The 27690-nt window shown below is 47.1% G+C and overlaps 1 protein-coding gene across 1 annotated transcript in view; it reads right to left on the reverse strand.

Annotated features, from left to right (window-relative positions):
- Nucleotides 1–27690, reverse strand: part of LOC311136624 (roquin-2-like) — a 38180-nt gene that overhangs the window by 4021 nt on the left and 6469 nt on the right. Inside the window, exons 2-17 of the mRNA XM_084170814.1 lie at nt 26373–26759; nt 25875–25992; nt 24388–24621; nt 23497–23672; nt 16945–17145; nt 15204–15336; nt 14074–14192; nt 13281–13393; nt 12684–12980; nt 11656–11876; nt 10939–11345; nt 10357–10494; nt 2174–2335; nt 1781–1997; nt 1184–1268; nt 1–199 (exon numbers count right to left, since the gene is read on the reverse strand). Of these exons, the coding sequence (XP_084026940.1) occupies nt 1–199; nt 1184–1268; nt 1781–1997; nt 2174–2335; nt 10357–10494; nt 10939–11345; nt 11656–11876; nt 12684–12980; nt 13281–13393; nt 14074–14192; nt 15204–15336; nt 16945–17145; nt 23497–23672; nt 24388–24621; nt 25875–25992; nt 26373–26603 (3051 nt within the window). The 5' untranslated portion in view covers nt 26604–26759. The remainder of the gene's footprint in view (nt 200–1183; nt 1269–1780; nt 1998–2173; nt 2336–10356; nt 10495–10938; nt 11346–11655; nt 11877–12683; nt 12981–13280; nt 13394–14073; nt 14193–15203; nt 15337–16944; nt 17146–23496; nt 23673–24387; nt 24622–25874; nt 25993–26372; nt 26760–27690) is intronic.

A 27690-nucleotide genomic window follows, 5' to 3' on the forward strand; every position in this document is an offset into this window, starting at 1 on the left:
TTCAGACTGTTGACTGTTGTCCTGCAGGTCAGTGCCCTCCACATCTAGTGCAGACAGCTCCAGTTCTATGTCTCTGTCCGGTTCACTCTCTGTCGTGTCTTTACAGTAGTCAGTCTGCAGCAGGTCTCCTGCACCAGCCTTCTCTCCACTGCTGACTGACTGCCGACGGGCGGCAAGCTCACACACTCCCAGCTGGTCACTGTTGACATACAGGAATGGTGGCAACTTGAGATCATCTACAATATCTTCACTGTGCTGCTTCAGACATGCAAAAGTACAGTAAAACAGTGGCTTTGTACTATATGGTACTGTACTGTATTGTATTGTACTGTATTGTACTGTATTGTACTATATTGTACCGTACTGTTCTTTTATCACATGTGTATTCTGACTGATTTGATGTAAATAGCTGATGCACTGACAGCAGAATGAGAGACTTGTGGAGCACAGGACAGACGACCAGACAGACAGAATGTTAGTCAAAGTCAGGAGGGTTACAGAAGAGATCGTCAGCAGGTAGAAAACTACCACAGAGTCCAGAGAGACTCTCTATTTTTAGTCTGAGGAGAGAACTGACTGCAGCACAATGAAAGAGGAGGAGTAGGAGAGGAGAGAGAAGAGGAGGAGAGGAGAGGAGAGGAGAGGAGAGGAGAGGAGAGGAGAGGAGAGGAGAGGAGAGGAGAGGAGAGGAGAGGAGAGGAGAGGAGAGGAGAGGAGAGGAGAGGAGAGGAGAGGAGAGGAGAGGAGAGGAGAGGAGAGGAGGAGAGAGAAGTGGAGAGAAAAGAGAGAAGAGGAGAGAGAAGAGAGAAGAGGAGGAGAGGAGAGAGAAGAGGAGGAGAGGAGAGAGAAGAGGAGGAGAGGAGAGGGAAGAGGAGGAGAGGAGGAGAGAGAAGAGAGAAGAGGAGAGAGAAGAGGAGGAGAGGAGAGAAGAGGAGAGGGTGAAAACAACACTTCCAACACAGTCATGATGAGCAAGCAAATTCTCAGCAGCATACATACAAGAGGACCTCGAAGTAAAACAACAAGATATAAAATACAAGATATAAAAGACAACAGGACAATGCCTTTGTTTAGGGTGAAGAGAGAAAGGAGGGGATGGGATGGCTCTATGGTGTATAGTATAGTATTATATAGTATAGTATAGTATAGTATAGTATAGTATAGTATAGAATCTATACTGTACCTCTCTAGGAAACTGGAGTGGCTGGATGAGTCAGACCCCCGGGAGCTCCACCTGTTGTCCCCATGGTCGATGTGTGGACCATAATCTGTTATAACCATAGATTTACAATAACATTGAGCAACCTATTACAATGAATTTTCCCACCCTTGTCAACACTATGCTTAAGTGAATACATGGGAGCGCTGACTGCAATGAACCAGGCTCTGCTGAGCCTGCTGAGAGCCTGGGTGCATTCAGAGCCTGGCCTGGAGATGAAAGAGAATGTTCATTTATATTCACGCTCTAATCCCCCTACATGTTAAGAGGATTCTGCGCTGTGCTAGTTTAGCAGCCGGTCTTAAAACTCTAGCATAGTTGAAAGAGATTTCTTTCTGCACATAACATCCACATTCATGACAAAAAATGAACTAGGGAATAACAATTCTGTTGGTTGAACATCTTAAGTTTTTTCTGCTGCTGTCATTTCAACCCTGGTTCCCAGAAAATCTGAGATATAACAAGTCATAGATAGGATATATAAAACATTACAAGAGAGATATAATAATGGATCATTTCTTATTCCTTTAAATGTTTACCTCCCTCCTATCCTCTCCTCACCTCTGAAGTTGATGGGGGTGGTGCTGTTCCTTCCTTGACAGGCCGTGGCCTGGACCGGGTCGGTGGTGTGGTACCCTGTACGGGAGGCGCGGGATATCGCCCCCCATTTGGAAATGATGGGCCCCTCTCCAAACGGTATGATGGGGTCCTCGTCTTTCAGACGGCGGTAGGGCTCAAATGTGTGTAGCCACCGCGTCCTTTCACCATTGTCTACTTCCTGAAAGACACAGCGTTAGTAGAAAACATAGACATTTTCATTAGTTAGTGTAGGCTATGTCACAGTAACTGCCTAGTTTGTCATGTGTTGCTAAAGTATATTCTTATGTTCCGTAGGATCTATATGTGTCTGTGTGGATGTTTGGTTGAATTAAGAAGGCATGTTGTGAGACTCACTAAGTGTTCGGAGCAGGAGTGAGATGAGGCCTTGTGATGCTCTGGTTCGAAGGGGCTGATGCAGGTACTGATGGTTCCACAGGACCAGGGAGAGTAGTGGGCCAGACTCTCCTCTCCACGGTACTTACAGTTCATACACTGACCACCACCACTGTCACCATGCTAGAGAGAGAGCAAGGGAGTTAGAGAGAGATACAGAGGGAGAGAGAGAAAGAGAGAGGGAGAGAGAGGGAGGGAGAGAGGGGGAGAGGGAGGGAAAGAGAGAGAGAGGGAGAGAGAGAGAGAGTTTTTATAAAACCTTTATTTTATACTCAAGTGTTACCACAAATAATGGCACACTGCCTTTTCAGAAATGAAACAACAAATGTCATTCCTAAATAAAATTTTAAAATAAAATAAAAATAAAAATAAATTACATAAAAATACAAAAAAAACATATATATAGATTCAACTCATTTCATCAACAAAAAATAGTTTCCCCTCCTCCACAAAACCAACCGCTCCTTCGTAGCCCACTTCTCCTCAAACAATGGGAGATCTTTTACAGCCGAGAAGAACTCAAAATCCACTTTTATTCTCGCTTTCACTAATCCTTTAAAAACACATCTTACATCCTGCCTATATCCCGTTTCTATCTTATGTTTCCTACTCAGAAAAATTGACATCTTAGCTTGTCCCAAAATACAATTTAACAGTTTACATTTTATTTTCTGTTGATATTGAAACCCCAGAATAAAAACAGTGTTATTGAAAATCTCCCCTACAGCTTTAAACAAAGACTCCAGTATTTCCAAGAGAGGTTTTATCCTCTCACACTCCATAAAACAGTGAAAAATTGTTTCTCTTATATTACAAAAAGGACATCCATCTCCAACATCTGAGTTAATAACAGATACAAAAGCATTAACTGCAATGATGCCATGCAAAACCCTCCATTGCATATCATCAGTACCCTTTTTGTCACGCCCTGACTCTGGGGACTCTTATTTGTTGAGTCAGGGTGTGACTTTCTATGTTGTATTTTCTAGGTTTAGATCTAGTACGTCTAGATCTATGTTGGCCGGTGTGGTTCCCAATCACGTGACACTTTTGTAACGGTGGCTTGTACAGTGCTCTCCATGCTGGCTTTACCTTGTCATCAATGCCCAATTTTACCCTCCATGGAGTGTCTTTTCTATTTTTCAATTTATCTTTATTCAACACCTTGACACACCCCCTATATAAGTATTTCCCATTCACCTCATCCAAACCCACCTCTTCCAACCCACTCAAATCCAGTAATAACGCCTTTCTTTCTGACTCTGGGATATTGGGTGTAATCCCTAGTCTTGGAAATGAGACGTTTTCATCTTGTACCTTCTTCTTGTGACTATTCAGCATACCCCACTCTTCTGCTGACAGAGCATTCCTGCAGCTTCCCAGCAGTTGTCTGACAATCCTTTCCGACCTCACCCACAAATGTTCAGCCACCCGTCTTCCATCCATTAAGGCGGGCCCAGCCATGGCCATTAACTGTTTTAAGGTGATGATTTTGCCCTTCACCAGAATCTTGGAGAAATGTGGAACAGCTGCAGTTGTACAATCCAGTCTTGCCCCATACACCAGAGGTTCCTCCAACAGCCAATGCACTGACTCCGCTGAAGTGTATCTGGACACCTTCATTATGCTCCACAGCCTAAGAAGGCCTCTGTAAAACGGAGGTACTCCCTCCCTAGAAATCTGGCTACTATCAACCAAAAATAAAGCCTTCTTTAAACCTAATCCCCCAACCTGCTGTAATACAAGACCTGCCACCCCTCTCCAAACCACATTTTCCGGTCCATAAAGCAACCTTTGAATAAACTGAAACCGGAAAGACCTTGTCCCCCCTCCTCTTTTGACAAATACGAAACACTTTGTGGAACCCAATGATATTTATCCCAAAATAAATCTACAGTAATCGCCTGTATCTTAGCCAGAAGGCCAGATGGTGGCTCTAAAACTAACAACCGATGCCACAGTGCAGAGGCAACCACATTGTTAACTATAATAGTGCGCCCCCTATATGACATACGAGATAACAACCAACGCCATCTCCTCATCCTCCCTTCCACCATTTCAACCACCCCAATCCAATTTTTTTCCATTGTCCCCTCATCTCCTAGGTACACTCCAAGATACTTAAAACCTCCCTTACACCATTCCAGCCCCCCTGGCAAAGCCATGATCCCTCCAGACCATTCTCCAATCTGTAAAGCACAACTTTTTTCCCAATTTACCTTTGCAGAGGATATTCCCATAAAACGATCAACCATTAGATTCAAACTATCCACCTTCGCTTGATTTTTCACTAAAATAACTACATCATCAGCATAGGCTGAGAGACGAATAGGAGGAATATCCTCTGAAAGGTACACCCCTTCAATGCGACTTCTAATGCTATTTAATAGTGGCTCTATAGCAATGGCATATAACATTCCCGACAAAGAACATCCCTGCCTAATACCTCTACACACTTTAAAAGGAGCACTCAAACCACCGTTAACTTTCAGTACACTTTCAATGTCACCATATATCACCTTTATCATGGCAATAAAACCAGAGCTGAAACCAAACACCTCAAAAGTGTGCCATAAGTATTGATGTTCAACTCGGTCAAATGCCTTTTCCTGATCAATTTAAATTAGACCAGCATCCAACCCAATAGCCCTAGAGATGTCCAAAAAATCCATTTTCCATGCCTTGGATGCAGTGTATAGCTCCTGCAAAGAAAATGGTTGCTCTAGCTCAACCTGAGCTTCTGCAGCCACCTGTGGGAGCCCATCAAGGAACTGCTGTGTCACTGTTTTATCCTCTTTGTACTCACACTTGTAGAGCTCAGCATAGAACTCTACTGCCCTCTTTCTAATTTCACTAGGGCTAGTGAGCTCCTGTCCAACAGCTGATTTGAGACAATGAATAATTATTCTTTGTCCATTCTTTTTCTCTAAACCAAAGAAAAATTTGGATGAGGCATCCATTTCAGAGATTCCCTGAAAATTACTTCTCACCAATGCCCCCTGTGCTCTGATACCCAGCAGGTCTGCCAATGCAGCTTTTTTCCTCTTGAGGGCCTGAGTATGGCCTCGATCTCCTGTGGTCTCAACCAACGTCATGAATTCCACTATTTCAGTCTCTAGGGCTTTCATTGATCTAGTGATATCCTTGGTGACATTCCTCGTGTATTGATTACAGAATTGTTGAATCTGGATTTTCCCTATATCCCACCACTGTTGAAGGGATACAAAACTGGCCTTTTGAGACCTCCACCTCTCCCAGAAAAAACTAAAACATTTCCTGAAGTGAGCATCACTCAATAAAGTTATATTAAAATGCCAGTATGCGCTTTTGGGTTTTACATCGTTAATGAACACCACCTCTGTTATTAAACAATGATCAGAAAATCCCACTGGGGTTATCATACTTGATTTACAGACCTGAGATTGATGCTCAAAACAATAAAACCTATCTAACCTGGCCATAGAGATGGCGTTCTCTCTCACATGCGCCCAGGTGTTCTGTCTCGTGCCTCCATGTATCACACAGTTCATGTGTTACAATGAGGCGTTTTAAAAAAGTCCTTGAGGCTATATTAGGTTCTTTGTGATTTTTATCTAAATCACTGACTGTGTAGTTAAAATCCCAAGCAATAAATAAATAATCTTCAGTATTACATTTCTCAATGGTATTTGATAATGTCTCTAAAAAACATACCCTCTCAACTGCCACCACTGGGGCATATACATTTATCAGACACATAGTGATGTTTTCATACCTCACTCTAACTTTTAATAACCTCCCCTCAACTACCTCTTCAACCTCATATCACAAAGGCAAAAACCCTTTTGAGAACAAGATGGCCACACCCCCACTTTTTTAGTTTTTATGACTACACACCACTGTCCCCCCCCCCCCAACCCCACTCCTGTTGCCACATAACTTCATTTTCCAAATTACTATGCGTTTCTTGTAGAAAACTTATGTCACTTCCCTTTCCCCTAATGAACTCATACACAATGGCTCTTTTTTTAACGTCTCTCCCCATTTACGTTTAAAGAAGAAATCTTAAAACTGCTCATGGATGGAAAAAAATACAGAGGAAGACCCAGAAACCACATCTCTTTACAGAGTTAAGGCTGCGACTGAACTCTTTCATTTTCTTTAGAATTTACATCACTTATCACTCTCGTGACCACTTTCTTGAGTCTAGCAATTTCAGGGCTTGTCAAACCTCCCCCTGTTATTTTTGACATCAGAAACTTTGCTGATTCAATAAACAATTCACTTTCAGGAACAACATATGTTACATTATAATCCTACATATATTTCTTCCCTTTTGTCAACTTCAGAAATTGACGTACCTTCTCAATCCCATACCTCCCTTCCACCCCATTTATCTAACTATTTTGTTGTGACGCGTCAGTGTCACGAACGCTGAGTGTGGATGTGGTGTAGGGAATCAAGCGCAGGCACACAAGAGTACGTCAACAGTCTTTAGTGGTGCAAAACAACTCCAAACAGGAGAAAATAGCCAACCCAACCGGGAGGCGCGAACGACAAATGCGCACACAACACAGTGCGTAAAACAAGGAAAAAGCGCACGCAGTGCGGACTCTCGAAATACACAGGAAGAGAGTCAAAATACCAAGAACACGAACAGCTGACAGGAACAGGAACGGACCGGACCGGGCTGACGATGCGCACCCCTGGCTTGGTGCGTGGAGTAGCAACTGGCCGGACCGGGCTGACTATACACACCCCTGGCTTGGTGCGTGGAGCAGGAATGGGCCGGACTGGGCTGGCGACGCGCACCACAGACTTGGTGCGGAGAGCAGGAACGAGCCGGACAGGGCTGACGAAACGCACCACAGACTTGGTGCGGGGAGCAGGAACAGGCCGGACCGGGCTGGCGACGCGCACCACAGGTTTGGTGCGGGGAGCAGGAACAGGCCGGGCCGGGCTGGCGACGCGCACCACAGACTTGGTGCGGAGAGCAGGAACGGGCCGGACAGGGCTGACGAAACGCACCACAGACTTGGTGCGGGGAGCAGGAACAGGCCGGACCGGGCTGGCGACGCGCACCACAGGTTTGGTGCAGGAAGCAGGAACAGGCCGGGCCGGGCTGGCGACGCGCACCATAGGCTCGGTGCGGGAAGCAGGAACAGGCCGGGCCGGGCTGACGACACGCACCACAGGCTCGATGCGAGGAACAGGAACAGGCCGGACCGTACTGGGGACACACACCACTGGCCCCACGCAGGGATCAGGAACGGGCCGGACCGGACTGGTAACACACCCCAGTACCTCTCGCCGTGCCTCCACACCTTCCCTCTCCTCTGTGACCAGTGGCCCCCCTAACCTGGCGGCCTCCTCTGCACACCCGCTGGACCGCTCCATCGCGGCCTCCTGCTGCCCCGTCGTCCACGTCGTGAGCCCCCCCCTAAAAATCTTCCGGGGTTCTCTCCTCCCCGTGGACCAGGCCTCCCTAGTTCTCGCCAGACTCTCACTCTTCTGCTTCCAACTCCCGCTATTCAGCTCCTCAATTGGCTTGACCCAGTCGAAACTCTTAATCCATTGCTCCATAGACCAGCCTCTCTTCTCTTCACTTAGCGGGGCCCAGTCGAAACTCCTACTCCACTGATCCCAGGTCCTTCCTCTCTCCTCTTCACGCTGCTTGGTCCAGTTTAGGTGGGTTCTTCTGTCACGACCGTCAAGGTAAGGAGTAGACCAAGGCGCAGCGTTGCAGGCAAACATACTCTTTAATGAGCGAAAACACGATCAAAACAAACAAAGACGGTAACGTGACAGTTCACGGTGAAACTAAACCAACTAGAAACAAGAACCCACAAAACACAAAGGAAAACCGACAGTTTAAATATGGCTCCCAATCAGAGACAACCAGCAAACAGCTGACACTCGTTGCCTCTGATGGGGAGTCACTCAGGCGAACACAGAAATACGGAACATAGATCTACACACCCTGGCTCAACATAACAGTGTCCCCAGAGCCAGGGCGTGACAGTCAGATGACTCACTCTCGCTATCCTCCCCAGAAGAAAACTCCACCATCTCCACCATCTCTACAACCTGTTCATCCTCAACTGATTTATCAATCTCTACCTTCCTCTTGGAATTAGACCCTTCACCACCCCTTAAATTCTTCCTCTTACTCCTCTGTATTTTGAAAACAGCTGCTTCCTTTTCCATTATTTCAATCTCCTCTTGACCTCCAATTTCATTTTCCAGCACCACCTCAGCGACCACAGTCGCAATCTCACCAACTGTTTCCCCTCCCTATTTGTTCTGATCTACCACAATTGCCCCCGTATCCACACTGCTTTCCTTTCCTACTTTTCCAACCACATCTTTCCACCTTCCCCTGCACCCTTAGCATGTTCATCCCTTCGCGGTGGTGTATTAGCTGCTACCAGGCTCTGCATGCTCGTTCTCGGGACAATTACGTACCAAATGCCCCTCTCTTCAACAGCCAAAGCATTCCATTGATTCAGTAGAAGCGTAGAAGACATAATCAAATCCATCAATCTTAAAACTGAATGCTAATTTCAGTTCATCATTGTCCTTCTTTAAAATCATATGCACTTGTCTCCTATGAGACACGACATGTTTCAGCAAAGGAGATTTGCATCCAAAAATAACTTTCTTTATTGTAGATACAATTTGACCATGACGAGATAACTCTCGCTCCAACACTTCATCTCTAACAAATGGTGGCACGTTAGAAAGTATAACTTTCTTCGCCAGATTCATTAGAGGAAATACCGACGTCTGTGTCTCCCACAACACAACACCACTCTCAACTATCATATTCACCTTTTCAATGGAATCTAAGAATATCACTACACCGCTATTCATCCTTGAGGCTGATTTGATGCTATCATACCCAATGATAGCACCCACTGCTAAGCTACATTCTTCCACTGAACACCCGGCCGCAGCAGGAATCTTTACTCCATGCCGCCGACTACATTTTTCAAACTCCAAACTTCCGCGAGTGGCCATTGCAACCAGCCCCACCCACTGGTTGTGCCCTCGCAAAAAAAACAACCTCAACGATCCCACCACCCCTATACGTGCTTAGTGATAGTTAGATAAGATAACCTTAAAACAACTAAACTAATCAATATATATATATATATTCACACCAAAACCCAATAGAGTGAAAAGAATTCCAGTCGCTCTCACAATCACTCCTGCTTCACGACTCACTCCCTGCATGCACTCCAACGAGAGAGAGAGAGAGAGAGAGAGAGAGAGGGGGAGAGAGAGGGGGAGAGGGAGGGAGAGAGAGAGAGAGAGATAGAGAGAGCGAGAGAGAGAGAGAAAGAAAGAGAGAGAGAGAGAGAGAGAGAGAGAGAGAGAGAGAGAGAGAGAGAGAGAGAGAGAGAGAGAGAGAGAGAGAGATAGAGAGAGAGAGAGAGAGAGAGAGAGAGAGAGAGAGAGAGAGAGAGAGAGAGAGAGAGAGAGAGAGAGAGAGAGAGAGAGAGAGAGAAAGGGAGGGAGGGAGGGAGAAAAAGAAAGAGAGGGAGAGCGAGAGAGAGGGGGGGGGGGGGGATAATTGAGAGATGGAGGGAGGGGGACAGAGAGAATAGGGGGGAGAGAGTTATGAGGACTCCCAAACACATACTGCGACTCTCTATGCTATTGCTACCAGTTGCCCAGCAACAGTCACACTCTAAAATAGCTTTGGATTCAACACAGCTTTTGGGCCAAAATCAAAAACCCACACAAACAACATATACAGTACTGTATACGTGAGCTTTTCTTTACCTTGATTTCATGGGGTAACAGAGTGGAGAAAACTGATTACAGTATGCCTTTTATACTTGCGCTATACACAAACTCTCTCTGTCTGTCTCTATGTCTCTCTCTTTCTCTCTCTCTGTCTCTCTGTCTCTCTCTCTGTCTTTCTCTATGTCTCTTTCTGTCTCTCTCTGTCTCTCTCTTTCTCTCTCATTCTCTCTGTCTCTCTTTCTCTCTGTATCTCTCTCTCTGTCTTTCTCTCTGTCTCTCTCTGTCTCTCTGTCTCTCTCTCTGTCTGTCTGTCTGTCTGTCTCTCTCTGTCTCTATCTCTCTCTCTCTCGTTCTATGGTCATGACTCATGACGGATGTACAAACACACTCTGCGTACGTGCAGGCCTACGTACCTCTGCACCAAAGTCTACAGTGAAGACAGGGGAGGACTGTGAGGGCCTGTTCACGTTGCTGTGGTGATGGTGTGCCCACTGCTCCTGTTTCCGCCTGAACAGATCCTCATATCCAAGAGGAACACGCCCATAAGAGTCCTGGAGAGGGAGCGGGAGAGAGAGAGAGAGAGAGAGAGAGAGAGAGAAAGGGGAGAGGGAGAGAGAGAAAATAAGAGGTAGAGAGAAAGAGCAGGGGTTAGAGTTGGGTGAGAGCTCCCCCATGTACACTAAACATCTACAGCAACATTAATCATAGGCTTCAATAGGAGGAAGGCAAGCAGGAGGAGTAGGAGAGGAGGAGGGCAACGATGAGGGGAAACGGAGGAGGAGGGCAACGATGAGGGGAAACGGAGGAGGAGGGCAACGTGAAGGGGAAGCGGAGGAGGAGGGCAACGTGAAGGGGAAGCGGAGGAGGAGGAAGAGAATATGTGGGTGGCAATGAGTTTGCTATGCTGAGTGGGAGGAGAGGAGAGGCAGCAGGAATAGAAAGACATGATAAAGCCAGTGGTGTTCAAGACAGAGGAGGCTATACTGTCCCCATACCCTGTGCAGCGCTGCTCTATGCTCCCCCGCTGAGCAGTAGGGGCTGTCCAGGGAGGCGTATCTCTCTCGGAGGGGGGGCTGGTACAGAGAGGAGTGCAGCACCTCGGGAGGCAGCGAGTTACTCCTGGCGTCCTCTCTGTGGTACAGCTGGGGCCTCCACATACGCCGGCTGTCATACAGGGGAGCGTAGCCACCGTGGGCCGGGGCCAGGGGCCCGTACTGGGGGACCTGTGGCGGACCGTAGGGAGAGGGACCAGCATGTTCCCGTGGTGGGGGCAAGGAGGGGTGCTGCTCTGAGTACGGAGGGGCCATGGATGGGGGCAGAGAGGACTCTGGGACGTGGCTGGAACGGAGGAAGCGAGCCACGCAGGGTTTGTGGTGGTGTATCGCAGAAGGGTAGTAGTTACCTAAAGGAGCAGGGAGGGACAAAGGACATCAGTGAGTCTACAAAATACCGTATTTAAATGATGAAAGATTGAATAGAGTGAATCGGACAGACCTGGATTCAATGGAATTTGTTTTCTTTAAAATACTTTAGCTGCAATTGATTATACTTGTCTGGTGCAATGGAACCAATGGAATAGTCTGTGCAGACCCCGCCCCTCTGGCACTCAGGGATGCTCAATCAAACGCTAACGTATTTGAAAGAAATCAAATGCTATTTGAACCCAGGTCTGACAGACACCCGTCACCTGTCTCTGAGATGGCTGTACTCACTGGCTGGCTGGTAGGGCTGCGCGTCGTAGGGAGGTCGGGGTTCCTGGTAGCACAGTTCAGAGGACTGAGGTTGGTGGGGAAGGGGCTGATGCGGGGGTCTTATCATTAGGTAGTGGGCCTGTTTGGGGTGTGCAGAGTCACACTCTAGTCTACACCCTGGGCCATAGGGAGAAGGAGCTGAGGAGTGATTTACGGGTGTCTTTGGAGGGGAAATAGACTTCCTGATAGAGAGAGAGAGCGACAGAGAGAGGGAGAGAGAGAGAGAGAGACACAGAGAGAGAGAGAGAGAGAGAGAGAGAGAGAGAGAGAGAGAGAGAGAGAGAGAGAGAGAGAGAGAGAGAGAGAGAGAGAGAGAGAGAGAGAGCGAGAGACACAGCGAGAGAGAGAGAGAGAGAGAGAGAGAGAGAGAGAGAGAGAGAGAGAGAGAGAGAGAGAGAGAGAGAGAGAGAGAGAGAGAGACACAGAGACACAGAGACACAGAGAGACAGCGAGAGAGACAGAAAGAGAGACAGAGAGAGACACAGAGACACAGAGAGACACAGAGAGAGACACAGAGACAGAGACAGAGAAAGACAGAGAGAGAGAGAGAGAGAGAGAGAGAGAGAGAGAGAGAGAGAGAGAGAGAGAGAGAGAGACAGAGAGAGACATAGAGAGAGACACAGAGAGACACAGAGAGAGACACAGAGAGAGAGAGAGCGACAGAGAGAGAGCGAGAGAGAGAGAGAGACACAGAGACAGCAAGAGACACAGAGAGAGACAGAGAGAAACAGAGAAAGGATGTCAGTCTAGAGAGACAACACCATGTCTCATTGTTCATGATGACACATTAAAGACAGCTGAATCATCCCACTTTCAGCCTGAACGTTTCATACTCATCAGTGATGAGTCATCATCATGAATAATAAGAATATACAGTACGTGACAGTATGTGAAACCACAGTCACTAGGTGAAAGTAATGCCATGCTACTGTAATGATAGCATAAAGCATTACAGTAGAACAAGACTAATGTGACAGAGGATTACTTACTGTTCCATAGAGCCAGATGAGGAGCGTCTGGAGCCTGTGAGTCCGTTGGATCCGTTGGGAACAGACCTCTCCCTCTTCATATTCTCCATCATATCCCCTCCCCTGGGGATGAGCTGGGGGTGTGTGGCCACCTCCGTTAGGGACCCTGACCCCCCCTTGTCTGAGCCCTTCAGTCCCCCAGTGCAAGCCTCCTCTCCTGAGTCATCCCCCTCCATACTCAGACCACTACCCATACTCCCTTGGGCCAGGGGGTAGGGCCGGCCCACGCCACTGATCTTCTTGTTTCTCATTCTGTTCCTTGAAAGGGGGAGGGAGAGGGTGGAGAGAGGGAGAGGGTGGAGAGAGGGATAGGGTGGAGAGAGGGGGGAACAGAGAGAGAGAGAGAGAGAGAGAGAGAGAGAGAGAGAGAGAGAGAGAGAGAGAGAGAGAGAGAGAGAGAGAGAGAGAAAAAGAGAAAAAGAGAAAAAGAGAGAAAAAGAGAGAAAAAGAGAGAGAATAAGAAAGGGTAGGTCGTTTAAGATTTTGTTCACAGAAAAGCTTTGATAAAAACTGTATATTGAGGTCTGTGTATCACAGTGTGGTGGTGTTCTCCCTCACGTCTCTAGCTCGTCCTGTGTGTGTGCGAAGGTGCAGTTGGATCCTCGGGGACAGCCCCCCTGCTGCCGGAGGTCTCGACACATACTGGTCTTATACTTGCTGTTGGGCTGTGGCTGCATGGGGAGGAGACAGACAACACACAATGTTACTGACAATAGCGAAAACACTGTGCTTGTTGAAGGGACATATCAATGTCTCTTACATTGTCTCTGTTGTACATTTAACAGGTGTATTACGTTTGCACGTGTGTACGTGCGTGTGCGATTTTGCACGCATGCGTGCATGCATGTGTGTGTGTGTGCGTGTGTGTGTGCGTACGTACGTGTGTGTGTGTGCGTACGTGTGTGTGTGTGTGTTCATACGTGCGTGTGCGTGTGTGTTTGTGCGTATGTGTGTGTGTGTGTGTACGTACGTGCGTGTGTGTGTTCATATGTGCGTGTGTGTGCGTGTGTTTGTGCATACGTGCGTGTGTGTGTGTGTGTGTTTGTGCGTATGTGTGTGTGTGTGTACGTACGTGTGTGTGTGTGTGTGTACGTACGTGCGTGTGTGTTCATACGTGCGTGTGTGCGCGTGTTTGTGCGTACGTACGTGTGTGTGTGTGTGCGTACGTACATACGTGCGTGTGTGTGTTCATACGTGCGTGTGCGTGTATGTGTGCATGTGTGTTTGTGCGTACGTGCGTGTGTGTGGGTGTGTGCGTACTTATGTGCATGTGTGTACGTGCGTGTGTTTGTTCATACATGCGTGTGTGTGTGTGTGTGTGTGTGTGTGCGTGTGATGTCCGGTCCTGTACCTGTGGTGTCTCGTGGTTCTTCTTACTGAAGTTGTGTATAAACTCCACCAGACCATGGACTACCACCTTCACCGCCAGCATCACACTCTCCAGCTCCTCCCACGACGGAGCTGCCGCATCTACACATACCAAAACACACATCCGATATCAACATCCCGTCTCATTTTAGTCATTTAGCAGACGCTCTTATCCAGAGCGACTTACAGTTAGTGAGTGCATACATACATACATCAACATCCCCCCGTCTTGTTTCTAAACAATATTATAGGGTCATAGTGTCTGCAGCTTCTAAACAAACCCACAAAACCCACAAACATATACCACAGATACCTACACCTGTCTCACTGCCCCGGTCTGTCCACCTGTCTCACTGCCCCGGTCTGTCCACCTGTCTCACTGCCCCGGTCTGTCCACCTGTCTCACTGCCCCGGTCTGTCCACCTGTCTCACTGCCCCGGTCTGTCCACCTGTCTCACTGCCCCGGTCTGTCCACCTGTCTCACTGCCCCGGTCTGTCCACCTGTCTCACTGCCCCGGTCTGTCCACCTGTCTCACTGCCCCGGTCTGTCCACCTGTCTCACTGCCCCGGTCTGTCCACCTGTCTCACTGCCCCGGTCTGTCCACCTGTCTCACTGCCCCGGTCTGTCCACCTGTCTCACTGCCCCGGTCTGTACACCTGTCTCACTGCCCCGGTCTGTCCACCTGTCTCACTGCCCCGGTCTGTCCATTTCTTAACAAGTCACAGTGGATGCACTGCTGGCGGTTTTCCACCCACTAAGTGAAAATGCATCAATGATGTATTATCATATTACCTCTTCTGTCCAGTACTATAATTGTTGATGGTCTAAACCAGGGTTTCCCAAACTCGGTCCTGGGGGCCCCCCCTGGGTACACGTTTTGGTTTTTGCCCTAGCACTACACAGCTGATTCAAATAACCAACTCATCATCAAGCTTTGGTTATTTGAATCCGCTGTGTAGTGCTAGGGCAAAAACCAAAACGTGCACCCAGGGGGGGCCCCAGGACCGAGTTTGGGAAACCCTGTTCTAAACCTCAAGGGAGCTGCATGGAGAAGCTGCTGGGTTCCCCAGGCCCTGGGCTGAAAGGTGTGGGTTGATCTGTACTGTGTCTACCTGGGTTGTGGTCGATGTTGGCCAGTAGTTTCAGGTGTGGTCTGAGGCTGTTCAGGTTGGCCGGGTCTCCTGTTCTCTGTAGAACTATCGTCAGCTCCTGGACACTCTTTGCAAAGGACTCTGGGGACTGGAGCTGGGGGAGTGACCATCAGACAAAATAAAGTTAGTGAAGAAACACATAACAACTCAATTACGAGTCATTTAATATGGTGGTACTGGTTCTACACTAAGGGTATTCAACCAGGGGTCTGCGGAGGTACTGCAGGAGATCCATTAAAATATTTTCTAAAATATGTGACAAAAATAAAGTGACAAAAATAAATGTTTTATTTCAATGCTTTTATGAATATCGCTAGCAACAACAGAATAAACAAAATGTTTATGACATACCACCTACATTAGAAAAGAGGAGAATATCTTATTTCTAATGATGTCAACTTTATTTCTCAACTCCTAATATTGAGCAAATTACACTCATTGGAGTCAATTACACCCACTGGAGTATCTGACATAGGCTTTGAAAAAGCACCTGCTAATAGGCTACCAGTGCAGCATGTGCCGCTGGCTGCTGGTTAGCATTCTTGACTTGGACATTCATTTTTGCCAACACATGGCTAACCTTTGTTTAACCAGCTAAACAGCTGCTCTTAGTGAAAATGTGTTTGGAGTTACCTTTCTAGCTAATGGGCTAGAGTTTGGACCTACACTTCCTCTTCCAATTATTATGTGGGGAGGTCAAAGTAATGAAAAACTATCTACCAAATCTATTCATTTAAAAATGTTGATTACTTCTCCTTGCCATTATCATTCACCTGATGATAAGACAAGACGTGATACATTTTTTTGCTAACGTATGATGGGGGTCCCTAGGTCGCCACTTTGCCTGGGACAGTGGTCCTAACGTATGATGGGTGTCCCTAGGTCGCCACTTTGCCTGGGACAGTGGTCCTAACGTATGATGGGGGTCCCTAGGTCGCCACTTTGCCTGGGACAGTGGTCCTAACGTATGATGGGGGTCCCTAGGTCGCCACTTTGCCTGGGACAGTGGTCCTAACGTATGATGGGGGTCCCTAGGTCGCCACTTTGCCTGGGACAGTGGTCCTAACGTATGATGGGGGTCCCTAGGTCGCCACTTTGCCTGGGACTGTCACGCCCTCACTCAGGGGACGCTTATATGTTGAGTCAGGGTGTGTATATTTCCTTGTTGTGCTTTTTCTATGTTGTCGATCTAGTATGTGTGGATCTATGTTGGCCGGTGTGGTTCCCAATCCGAGGCAGCTGTCGCTCGTTGTCTCTGATTGGGGACCATACTTAGGCAGCCTATTGGCACTGTCTAGTTGTGGGATCTTGTTCCTTGTAAGGTATGTTGTGTGTTCTACCTTGGACTTCACGTTTCGTTTCCTTTGTTGTTTTGTCGTGTGTTTAAAGTTTAATAAACATGTACGCACATCACGCTGCGCCTTGGTCTGACCCGTCATTCAACGAACGTGACAGGGACGGTGGTCCCTGGGCAAGAAATGGTTAAAGACCGCTGCTTGAAGACACCGTACAAGTATAGCAGCTTAACGTACCATACAGTGAGAAAATAGCTGCAGTATGTCTCATAGGAATGCACGCATGGGGGGTTAATGAATGAGCTTAAAGAGAACTAGTATGTGTGAGAAATCAGAGTTGATCTTGATCTTGTCCATCTTGATTAGTACAAGCCAGTAATACAGTGGTGTGGAGGCAGACAGTGTACCTTATCGATGATAGACTGCATGTGTGACTTGTGGATGAGGTCTCCGTAGAGCAGAGAGGACCACTGTTCAGGAGAGATACGGAGCCCCGCCTCCATGGCGATGTGTACGATCTGGGCGTCATGCTCGCGACGCAGAGCCTCGTACGTACGGAACTCCTCCTTTAGCTGCATCAGCGACGAGTCCTCGTCACGCTTGGTCACCTGGGAGGGAGTGGAGGGGAGGTGAGGGAGGGAGGGAGGGAGGGGGAGGGGAGGGAGGGAGGGGAGGAGGTTGGGAGGTAGAGTGGAGGGAGTGAGGGAGGGGAGGAGGTTGGGAGGTAGGGTGGAGAGAGGGGGGAGGGAGGGAAGGAGGTTGGGAGGTAGGGGGGAGGTAGGAGGGGGGGGGGGGGGGACATACAGTACAGTTAGAGACCTACACCCAATAAACCTGAGTTGGCTTAACTCCAAACACATCCACATGACCTACAGTAACCCAGTGACCTACAGTAACCCAGTGACCTACAGTAACCCAGTGACCTACAGTAACCAAGTGACCTACAGTAACCCAGTGACCTACAGTAACCCAGTGACCTACAGTAACCCAGTGACCTACAGTAACCCAGTGACCTACAGTAACCCAGTGACCTACAGTAACCCAGTGACCTACAGTAACCAAGTGACCTACAGTAACCCAGTGACCTACAGTAACCCAGTGACCTACAGTAACCCAGTGACCTACAGTAACCCAGTGACCTACAGTAACCCAGTGACCTACAGTAACCCAGTGACCTACAGTAACCCAGTGACCTACAGTAACCCAGTGACCTACAGTAACCAAGTGACCTACAGTAACCCAGTGACCTACAGTAACCCAGTGACCTACAGTAACCCAGTGACCTACAGTAACCCAGTGACCTACAGTAACCCAGTGACCTACAGTAACCCAGTGACCTACAGTAACCCAGTGACCTACAGTAACCCAGTGACCTACAGTAACCCAGTGACCTACAGTAACCCAGTGACCTACAGCAACCCGGTAAACAGAATCACATCACTCTCATATGACTGGAAGACATTTGTGTTTTATTGCCTTGTGTCCTCACTCAAAACTCAAAACTCAGATCAGGTGTGAGAAACAGTTCCCCACTCAGAATCTGCCCTATGAGTAATCACCATAAGACACCAGGCCAGTCCCTCTGTGACTGTCCCTCTGTGACTGTGACTCTGTGACTGTGACTCTGTGACTGTCCCTCTGTGACTGTCCCTCTGTGACTGTCCCTCTGTGACTGTGACTCTGTGACTGTGACTCTGTGACTGTCCCTCTGTGACTGTCCCTCTGTGACTGTGACTCTGTGACTGTGACTCTGTGACTGCCATGCCAACCATGCCAACCATGCTTACAGGCTGGAGGACTCTGAATCAACACCTAGGCTATCTCTCACTTACACACACATCCACGAACGCACACATGCACACGCACGCACGTATGCACGCACACACAAACTCATACACTTCATCACTAGCAGACTGTTTCTTTCTATCACTGGGAGTTTTCAGAGGTTTATTTTATTTATTCATGATTATTTAACCTTTATTTAACCAGGTAAGCCAGTTAAGAACAAGTTCTCATTTACAACTGTGACCTGGCCAAGATAAAGCAAAGCAGTGCGATAAAAACAACAACACAGAGTTACATATGGGGTAAAACAAACATAGAGTCAAAAATACAACAGAAAATATATATACAGTGTGTGCAAATGTAGCAAGTTATGGAAGTAAGGCAATAAATAGGCCATAGTGCAAAATAATTACAATTAGTATTAAAACTGGAATGATAGATGTGCAAGAGATTATGTGCAAATAGAGATACTAGGATGCAAATTAGCAAAATAAATAACAATATGGGGATGAGGTAGTTGGGTGGGCTAATTTCAGATGGGCTGTGTACAGGTGCAGTGATCGGTAAGGTGCTCTGACAACTGATGCTTAAAGTTAGTGAGGGAGATAAGAGTCTCCAGCTTCAGAGATTTTTGCAGTTCGTTCCAGTCATTGGCAGCAGAGAACTGGAAGGAATGGCGGCCAAAGGAGGTGTTGGCTTTGGGGATGACCAGTGAGATATACCTGCTGGAGCGCAGACTACGGGTGGGTGTTGCTATGGTGACCAATGAGCTAAGATAAGGCGGGGATTTGCCTAGCAGTGATTTATAGATGACCTGGAGCCAGTGGGTTTGGCGACAAATATGTAGTGAGGACCAGCCAACAAGAGCGTACAGGTCACAGTGGTGGGTAGTATATGGGGCTTTGGTGACAAAACGGATGGCACTGTGATAGACTACATCCAATTTGCTGAGTAGAGTGTTGGAGGCTATTTTGTAAATGGCATCGCCAAAGTCAAGGATCGGTAGGATAGTCAGTTTTACGAGGGCATGTTTGGCAGCATGAGTGAAGGAGGCTTTGTTGCGAAATAGGAAGCCGATTCTAGATTTAACTTTGAATTGGAGATGCTTAATGTGAGTCTGGAAGGAGAGTTTACAGTCTAACCAGACACCTAGGTATTTGTAGTTGCCCACATACTCTAGGTCAGACCCGTCGAGAGTGGTGATTCTAGTCGGGTGGGCGGGTGCCAGCAGCGTTCGATTGAAGAGCATGCATTTAGTTTTACTTGTGTTTAAGAGCAGTTGGAGGCTACGGAAGGAGTGTTGTATGGCATTGAAGCTCGTTTGGAGGTTTGTTAACACAGTGTCCAATGAAGGGTCAGATGTATACAAAATGGTGTCGTCTGCGTAGAGGTGGATCTGAGAATCACCAGCAGCAAGAGCGACATCATTGATATACACAGAGAAAAGAGTCGGCCCAAGAATTGAACCCTGTGGCACCCCCATAGAGACTGCCATAGGTCCAGACAACAGGCCCTCTGATTTGACACATTGAACTTTAGTTGAGAAGTAGTTGGTGAACCAGGCGAGGCAGTCATTTGAGAAACCAAGGCTATTTAGTCTGCCAATAAGAATGCGGTGGTTGACAGAGTCGAAAGCCTTGGCCAGGTCGATGAAGACGGCTGCACAGTACTGTCTATTATCGATTGCGGTTATAATATCGTTTAGCACCTTGAGCGTGCTTGAGGTGCACCCATGACCAGCTCGGAAACCGGATTGCATAGCGGTGAAGGTACGGTGTATCTCGAAATGGTCAGTGATCTGTTTGTTAACTTGGCTTTCAAAAACTTTCGAAAGGCAGGGCAGGATGGATATAGGTCTGTAACAGTTTGGATCTAGAGTGTCACCCCCTTTGAAGAGGGGGATGACCGCGGCAGCTTTCCAATCTCTGGGGATCTCAGACGTTACGAAAGAGACGTTGAACAGGCTAGTAATAGGGGTTGTGACAATTTCGGCGGCTAATTTTAGAAAGAAAGGATCCAGATTGTCTAGCCCAGATGATTTGTAGGGGTCCAGATTTTGCAGCTCTTTCAGAACATCAGCTGTCTGAATTTGTGTGAAGGAGAAGAGGGGGGGGGGGGCATGGGCAAGTTGCAGCAGAGGGTGCAGAGCTGGTGACCGGGGTAGTGGTAGCCAGGTGGAAAGCATGGCCAGCCGTAGCAAAATGCTTGTTGAAATTCTCGATTATTGTAGATTTATCGGTGGTGATAGTGTTTCCTAGCCTCAGTGCAGTGGGCAGCTGGGAGGAGGTGCTCTTATTCTCCATGGACTTTACAGTGTCCCAAAACCTTTTGGAGTTAGTGCTACAGGATGCACATTTCTGTTTGAAAAAGCTAGCCTTTGCTTTCCTAACTGCTTGTGTATATTGGTTTCTAACTTCCCTGAAAAGTTGCATATCGCGGGGGCTATTCGATGCTAATGCAGTACGCCACAGGATGTTTTTGTGCTGGTCAAGGGCAGTCAAGTCTGAGGAGAACCAGGGGCTATATCTTTTCTTAGTTCTGATTTTTTTGAATGGGGCATGCTTATTTAAGATTGAGAGGAAAGCACTTTTAAAGAACAACCAGGCATCCTCTATTGATGGAATGAGATCGATATCTATCCAGGAAACCTGGGCCATGTCAATTAGGAAGGCCTGCTCGCTAAAGTGTTTTAGGGAGCGTTTGACAGTGATGACGGGTGGTCGTTTGACCGCGGACCCGTTACGGACGCAGGCAATAAGGCAGTGATCGCTGAGATCCTGGTTGAAGACAGCGGAGGTGTATTTAGAGGGTAAGTTAGTCAGGATGATATCTATAAGGGTGCTCATGTTTATGGATTTAGGGTTGTACCTGGTAGGTTCCTTGATAATTTGTGTGAGATTGAGGGCATCTAGTTTGGATTATAGGATGGCCGGGGTGTTAAGCATATCCCAGTTTAGGTCACCAAGCAGTACGAACTCTGAGGATAGACGGGGGCAAGCAATTCACATATGGTGTCCAGGGCACAGCTGGGGGCTGAGGGGGGTCTGTAGCAAGCGGCAACAGTGAGAGACTTATTTCTGGAAAGGTGGATTTTTAGAAGTAGGAGCTCAAACTGTTTGGGCACAGACCTGGATAGTATGATAGACCTACAGTAGATTGCAACTCCACCCCCTTTTGCAGTTCTATCTAGACGGAAAATGTTGTAGTTGGGGATGGACATTTCTGAATTTTTGGTGGCCTTCCTAAGCCAGGATTCAGACACTGCTAGAACATCAGGGTTGGCGGAGTGTACTAACGCAGTGAATAACTCAAACTTAGGGAGGAGGCTTCTGATGTTAACATGCAAAAAACCAATGCTTTTACGGTTACAGAAGTCAACAAATGATAGCTCCTGGGGAGTAGGAGTGATACTGGGGGCTGCAGGGCCTGGGTTAACCTCTACATCACCAGAGGAACAGAGGAGGACTAGAATAAGGATACGGCTAAAGGCTTTAAGAACTGGTCTTCTAGTGCGTTGGGTAGAGAGAATAAAGGGGGCAGATTTCCTGGCGTTGTAGAATAGATTCAGGGCATTATGTACAGACAAGGATATGGAAGGATATGAGTACAGTGGAGGTAAACCTAAGAGTTGGGTAACAATGAAAGAGATAGCATCACTGGAGGCACCGATTGAGCCGGTCTCCGTGTGTATGGGGGGTGGAACAAAGGAACTATTTGAGGCAGTTTGAGAGGGACTTGGGGCTCTACAGTGAAATTCTATAATAAGAACTAACTGGAACAGCAATAGGCAAGGCATATTGACATGGGAGAGAGGCATAAAGCAATCACAGGTGTTATTCGAGAGAGCTAAGACAACAACTGGTAATGGCGATGAAAGTTTGGGCTGAGGCTAAACAGATAAACAGGACAGGGTAACGTGTAAAGGAACAGTCCAGCAGGCATCAGCTGTGCAGCTGAGTGATCATAAGGTCCAGTGAACAGCAATATGTGAGTCCGAGAGCAGTTCGAATTGGTGCTACAGCACAGGCTAGCAGGAAGCACGGCTGTTGTTTGCGTGTGCTAGCGGGCCGGGGCTAGCAGATGGATCTTCGTGGTCGTCGCAATGGGAAGCCTGTTGAAACCACAGACGATTACGTCGGCAGACCAGTCGTGATGGATCGGCGGGGCTCCGTGTCGACTCTAGGAGGTCCCGTCCGGTTGACAGAGAGGTAGATAGCCAGTAGATGGGCCTGGCTCGAGGCTAGCTCAAGACTAACTGGTGCTTGCTTCGGGGGCAGTAGTGATTAGCCAACAGCAACATCCATTCGGTTGCGGCTAGCTAGTTGTGATCCGGTGTTAATGTCCAATGATTCAGTTATTCCCACAGATAATCCGATGTTCTGGGTGAAAAACGCTAACGGTGGCTAATAGCAAGTAGCTAGTTAGCTGGCTAGCTAGTTTCAACTGGAGATTCTAGATAAAAGGTAAGTCAATAATAGAATCCGTTACACATTGAGTGAGGCGGGTTGCAGGAAAGTATATTTAGTAGAAGGGTGAAAAGTGTGATAGGGCCATATGTACGAAAAATACACAAAAAATACAAACAGGCTATTTACACGGACACACACAGAGTACACGACCGCACTGCTATGCCATCTTGGATTCATGCAGAGAGAGGACCATTTTGAGTCATTTCACGTGGAACATGTTTCCATTGGCAGCTAATTTGTCATAATTGGCAATATAAATCTAAACTAAAGATGTGAATTTGAAATCTCCCAGAGAGATTCAGGAACTCATGGTAAGTGACACTCAGAAGCTTTCTCCACTGCTGGGCATGATGAGTGGCAGAGGCAGAAGGTGGCTCTTCTTCAAAGTGCTTCATTGATCAAATGTGACTGGTGGTACCGTACAGCATGGTGCCTATTGATGTCTGTAGCACTTTTGTAAGATAAAGATTTTTTAGCACTATGATAAAACCGCTGAATCAGAGTACTTTCTATCACCCCTATATTAAAGCAAGACAGCCTGTACGCTACAACGATATGGAGACTGTTATCGATGTCAGTGACTTGTGTGTGTGTGCATGCATGTGTATGCGTGTGTGTGTATTTGCATGCCTATGTGCATCATAAGTGCATGTCAGCGCATACTATATACAATATAATATACCAATACAGTAGAATAGGTCTTACCTTAAAGCAGGAGGCCCTGTAGAGTAGCTGGACCACATGTCCTATGGAGGTCTTGGAGGCCTGAGGGAACCGAGCCTCCAGCTTCTGGACCACAAACAGCACCAGAACTTTCCTGGACAGAGCTAAGCCGTCCTCTAGAGCCAACAACACCAGCTTCAGAGCGTCCTCCTGCGTGGCTGTTTCAAACGACACACGCAACTGTCGTCATGTAGCTACATACTGCATAGTACTTATGAAGTACTACTATTACATACTGCATAGTACTAATGAAGTACTACTAGTACATATCAGTGGCCTTATGTTCCAATGGGGATGAAGAGGATTAAGTAATTATTTAAGTACTAGTACATACTACATAGTATCTGATATTACTATGCTGTATTATTGATATCACTATGCTTTATTTATGTATTATTATGCTTTGTGTTTTATGTTGTAAATGTGTCTGAAACTTTGTGTGCTGCTATTTTGGCCAGGTCTCTCTTGTAAAAGAGATTGTTAATCTCAATGAGACTAACCTGATAAAATAAAGGTACCAAAAAAAATAAAAGAATACATAATACATATAAGTACATATCTGACACTTCACCATTTATTTTACAGCAAGAGGGAATCCTATGACACTGTAGGAAATGATACTGTGTTCTACTGGTGTCCTCAGACTGGAAACCCAAAACTCAGATCAGGTGTGAGAAACAGAGTTCCCTCACTCAGGATCTGCCCTATAAGTAATCATTATAAGACACCATAGTGCTGCAGCATCATAGAACATAGTAGAGAGGGAGGATAGAGCATGGAGAGAAAAGCATGCTGAAGCATCATGTGATTGACAGGTGTATTATCCTATCACCCCAGTTTGTCATATGACTGAAAGGTGTATCATCCACTCACCAGGCCCCAGGAACTGGCATCCCCGTGCCCTGACTGCAGCCCACAGGTTAGCAGAGAGCTGCTGTGGGTTCTGGTGCTGCAGGATGAGCTCTGTAACGGTACGTTCCCCTAGCGACCTGCCCGCCCGCACCGCCCGCACCCGCCCCTCCTCCTCCACCAGCTGACAGTTGACGAGCGTCACTAGCTTCCTCTGCATGGGCCGACTGAGCATGCTCGGACTGAGGGTCACCACACCTGGATGAAGGAGAGGAAGGGGTCAAACGTCAGAAGACGGCGCCAGAAACATAAATACTGAAATACACACAAAAACGGACGATCGCACAGACACATGAACAGACACACAGACACAGACACACACTCACACACACTGACATACTACTACAGATAGATTTTCCCACACTCTGTCATTGTTTACCAGAGCTAAAGTTTAATCCTAGTCTAAAACAAGTCTTTATGGGGATGGAGAAACTGTATTTATGTAGTTTGTTAGTGCTGCCGCAATAGAAAAAACCCTCTCTTCCTCTAATAAATGTCCCATAGCAGGACAAAGTGGTAACAAAAGTGTCTTAAAACCCTTTATTACAGTGAGTCTATAAAAGACCAGGGATGGATGACCACTGTCTCCTCTCCAATTCTGTGATCATCACAAAAACAGTTGACAGAGCTGCCGAGGAATTTAACTGCACTCTCAGCTTTCCAGGTGAATTACACCCAATAAACAGAGCAATTCCCCTCCGATATTGACTTTTAAAAGCATTGATGGGAAAACAGGACTGGGCTCAAGGTCTACCGCCCGTCACACACCCAGCGTTTTATAGGTCCTGGGAGAAGGATTTTCCATCCTCCACCCTGCAATAATTGCTACAGATAATATACTCTACAATATACTGTTTATCTGAGAATGAGGTATAATAAAATATGCAATATGAAATTACATGCAGGGCAAAGTCATATTGTTAGTTTCACTTCTTTACATTTTGTCAATTTACTTTTTTGTTGTCTAATCTAATCTTGTCATCTAATTAAATGATTCCTTTAAATGAAACTAATTCAACTCAAACTACTTTCGACACAGCTCATTACATTTCCTGTTGATGTAATGTGGGGTTTCAGGCTTTGTGTTGGTGTGGGGGACCCATGTTCCGTCTGGCCTTACAGAGTGCATGGGTTTCCTGGGTCTAGCTGCTCCTACATGCTCTGATGCAAATGTTCCCACCACAGTAAGCTCAGACCCTGACAATAACAGGAAATGCTGTGTTCCTCTAACCTAAACATCAACTACACACACTCATACACACACACACACACACACGTACACTGCTCTGAGCTCAGTGTCCCCTCAGAAGGAAGAAACCCACTGTGCTGAACACAGGGTCACCAGTAGAGAGCACCTCTTTGTCTGGAAACACACACACGGACACAGACACGCACATGCACACACACACACATACAGATGCATTTATCACCACATTTCGGTGTTCTGGTACCTTTTCCTCCACTGATGGGTTTGAGGTAGAGAGCCAGCTCCTCCACACACACCCTGCACACCTCATAGTGATCTACCTCCACAGCACTGCTCAGAGACACAGGCTGGGACTCCACAGCCTGGGAACACACAACATCATCAACATTATCATCACAATCATCATCATCATTATCATTATCATCATTATCACCCCAATCATCACCATCATTATCACCCCAATAATCCAAATCATCATCATCATTATCACCCCAATCATCCCAATCATCATCATCATTATCACCCCAATCATCCCAATCATCATCATCATTATCACCCCAATCATCCCAATCATCATCATCACCCCAATCATCATTATCATTACAATCATCATTATCATCACAATCATCATTATCATTATCATCACAATCATCATTATCATTATCGTCATCATCGTCATCAGAAGAAGAAGAACCACAACAACAATAACAACAAAAACAACAACAAGACGTGCTGTACCCACCTGAGCTCCCACCAGCTGTAGCAGGGCACAGTTGACTGGCAGGAGGTCGATGTCAGTGCTGATGGCAGTCTGGTCGAAGGGGCAGGCCTTGCGGTGCAGCTTGTGCAGACAGGTCTTACACACGGTGTGTGAGCAGCCCAGACTGATGGGCTTGTGGCCGTTGCTGTCAAACTCGTTGTAGCAGATGGGGCAGGAGAGGAACTCTGTCCATTGGGCCGCCTGCACTGGCATCCTGCTGCCTGTCCTGACTGCTGTCACCTCTGGAGGGTGCTGTCTTGCTCAGAGGGATCGCATGCCACCACGCCCCGACAGCTCACTTACAACTGGTGGAGAACCAGGTGCAATGCTCCATAGATCTGTCCCCTAGTGGCTATAGATGATCAGAATCTGGGAAAATAAAGTAGAGCGGTGAGCGGTTATCTCGCCACACTTTTTCTTTCTTTGCCTCAATCTCACTCTCTTCTACACCTCTCTCATCCACTGCCCACTACCATCTCTAACAGAGGTGGTTTGCTGAACCACGCTCTCATGATGAGTAACCTTGTCCTGAGACCCGAAGACTTGTGTTAACTCCCTGGTCTAATGCATAGGCTTTAGCTCAGCGGGCTAACACAGTCTTAGGGAACACAGGCACCATGAAATTAGAACCCCAGTTGGTCACACACCCACAACCCCACCCATTCTGCCGCAGCTCCACCGTCTCTCTGATGCTTTCCCTGCCAGTCCATCATGCCTCCTCCTGGGCAAGCTGGTGGAGAGGCCTCCCTTGGCTGGCTACAGACCCTGGAGGTGCTCTGCCATGGAATGGTCCTATCAGTCTGATTTACACACTGACTGAGTACCAGGCCAGATTTGCACCTCTCTCTCTCTCTCTCTCACTCTCTCTCTCTCACTATGCACTCCGCTACAGGGCACAAGATTATAAATACTCAGAGTGAAACCCAAGACAGCAACAGGATCAGTATGGGCACAGAGAGAGAGACAGGGATTGAACCAGAATCAGGTTTTACGGGAGACGTAGATATGGCGAAGCTCCTTTAAGCCCAGGAAGCAGCCATTTAACTTGCCATTAACCAGCTTTTCAAGCTTAATAATGTCAAAACACGTTAGTTACTGACCAAATATGGAGTTTCGATTAGCAGCTATAGTCATGTACTGCTGTCACAGCCGGTATGTACTTCCAAAAAAGGTCTAAATAAAAAGTTACATGCAACCAAAAAAATGCCTCTTCGGCAGCTCCTTTGTATTGTAGATTTGTAGGCAGTAAAATGAGTGCTGTCCAGGATCCATGGGACGTGAGCGATTGGAAGTACATACC

The sequence above is a fragment of the Coregonus lavaretus genome, assembly GCF_964263955.1.
Source record: "Coregonus lavaretus genome assembly, chromosome: 10".
In the NCBI taxonomy this organism is placed as follows: Eukaryota; Metazoa; Chordata; class Actinopteri; order Salmoniformes; family Salmonidae; genus Coregonus; species Coregonus lavaretus.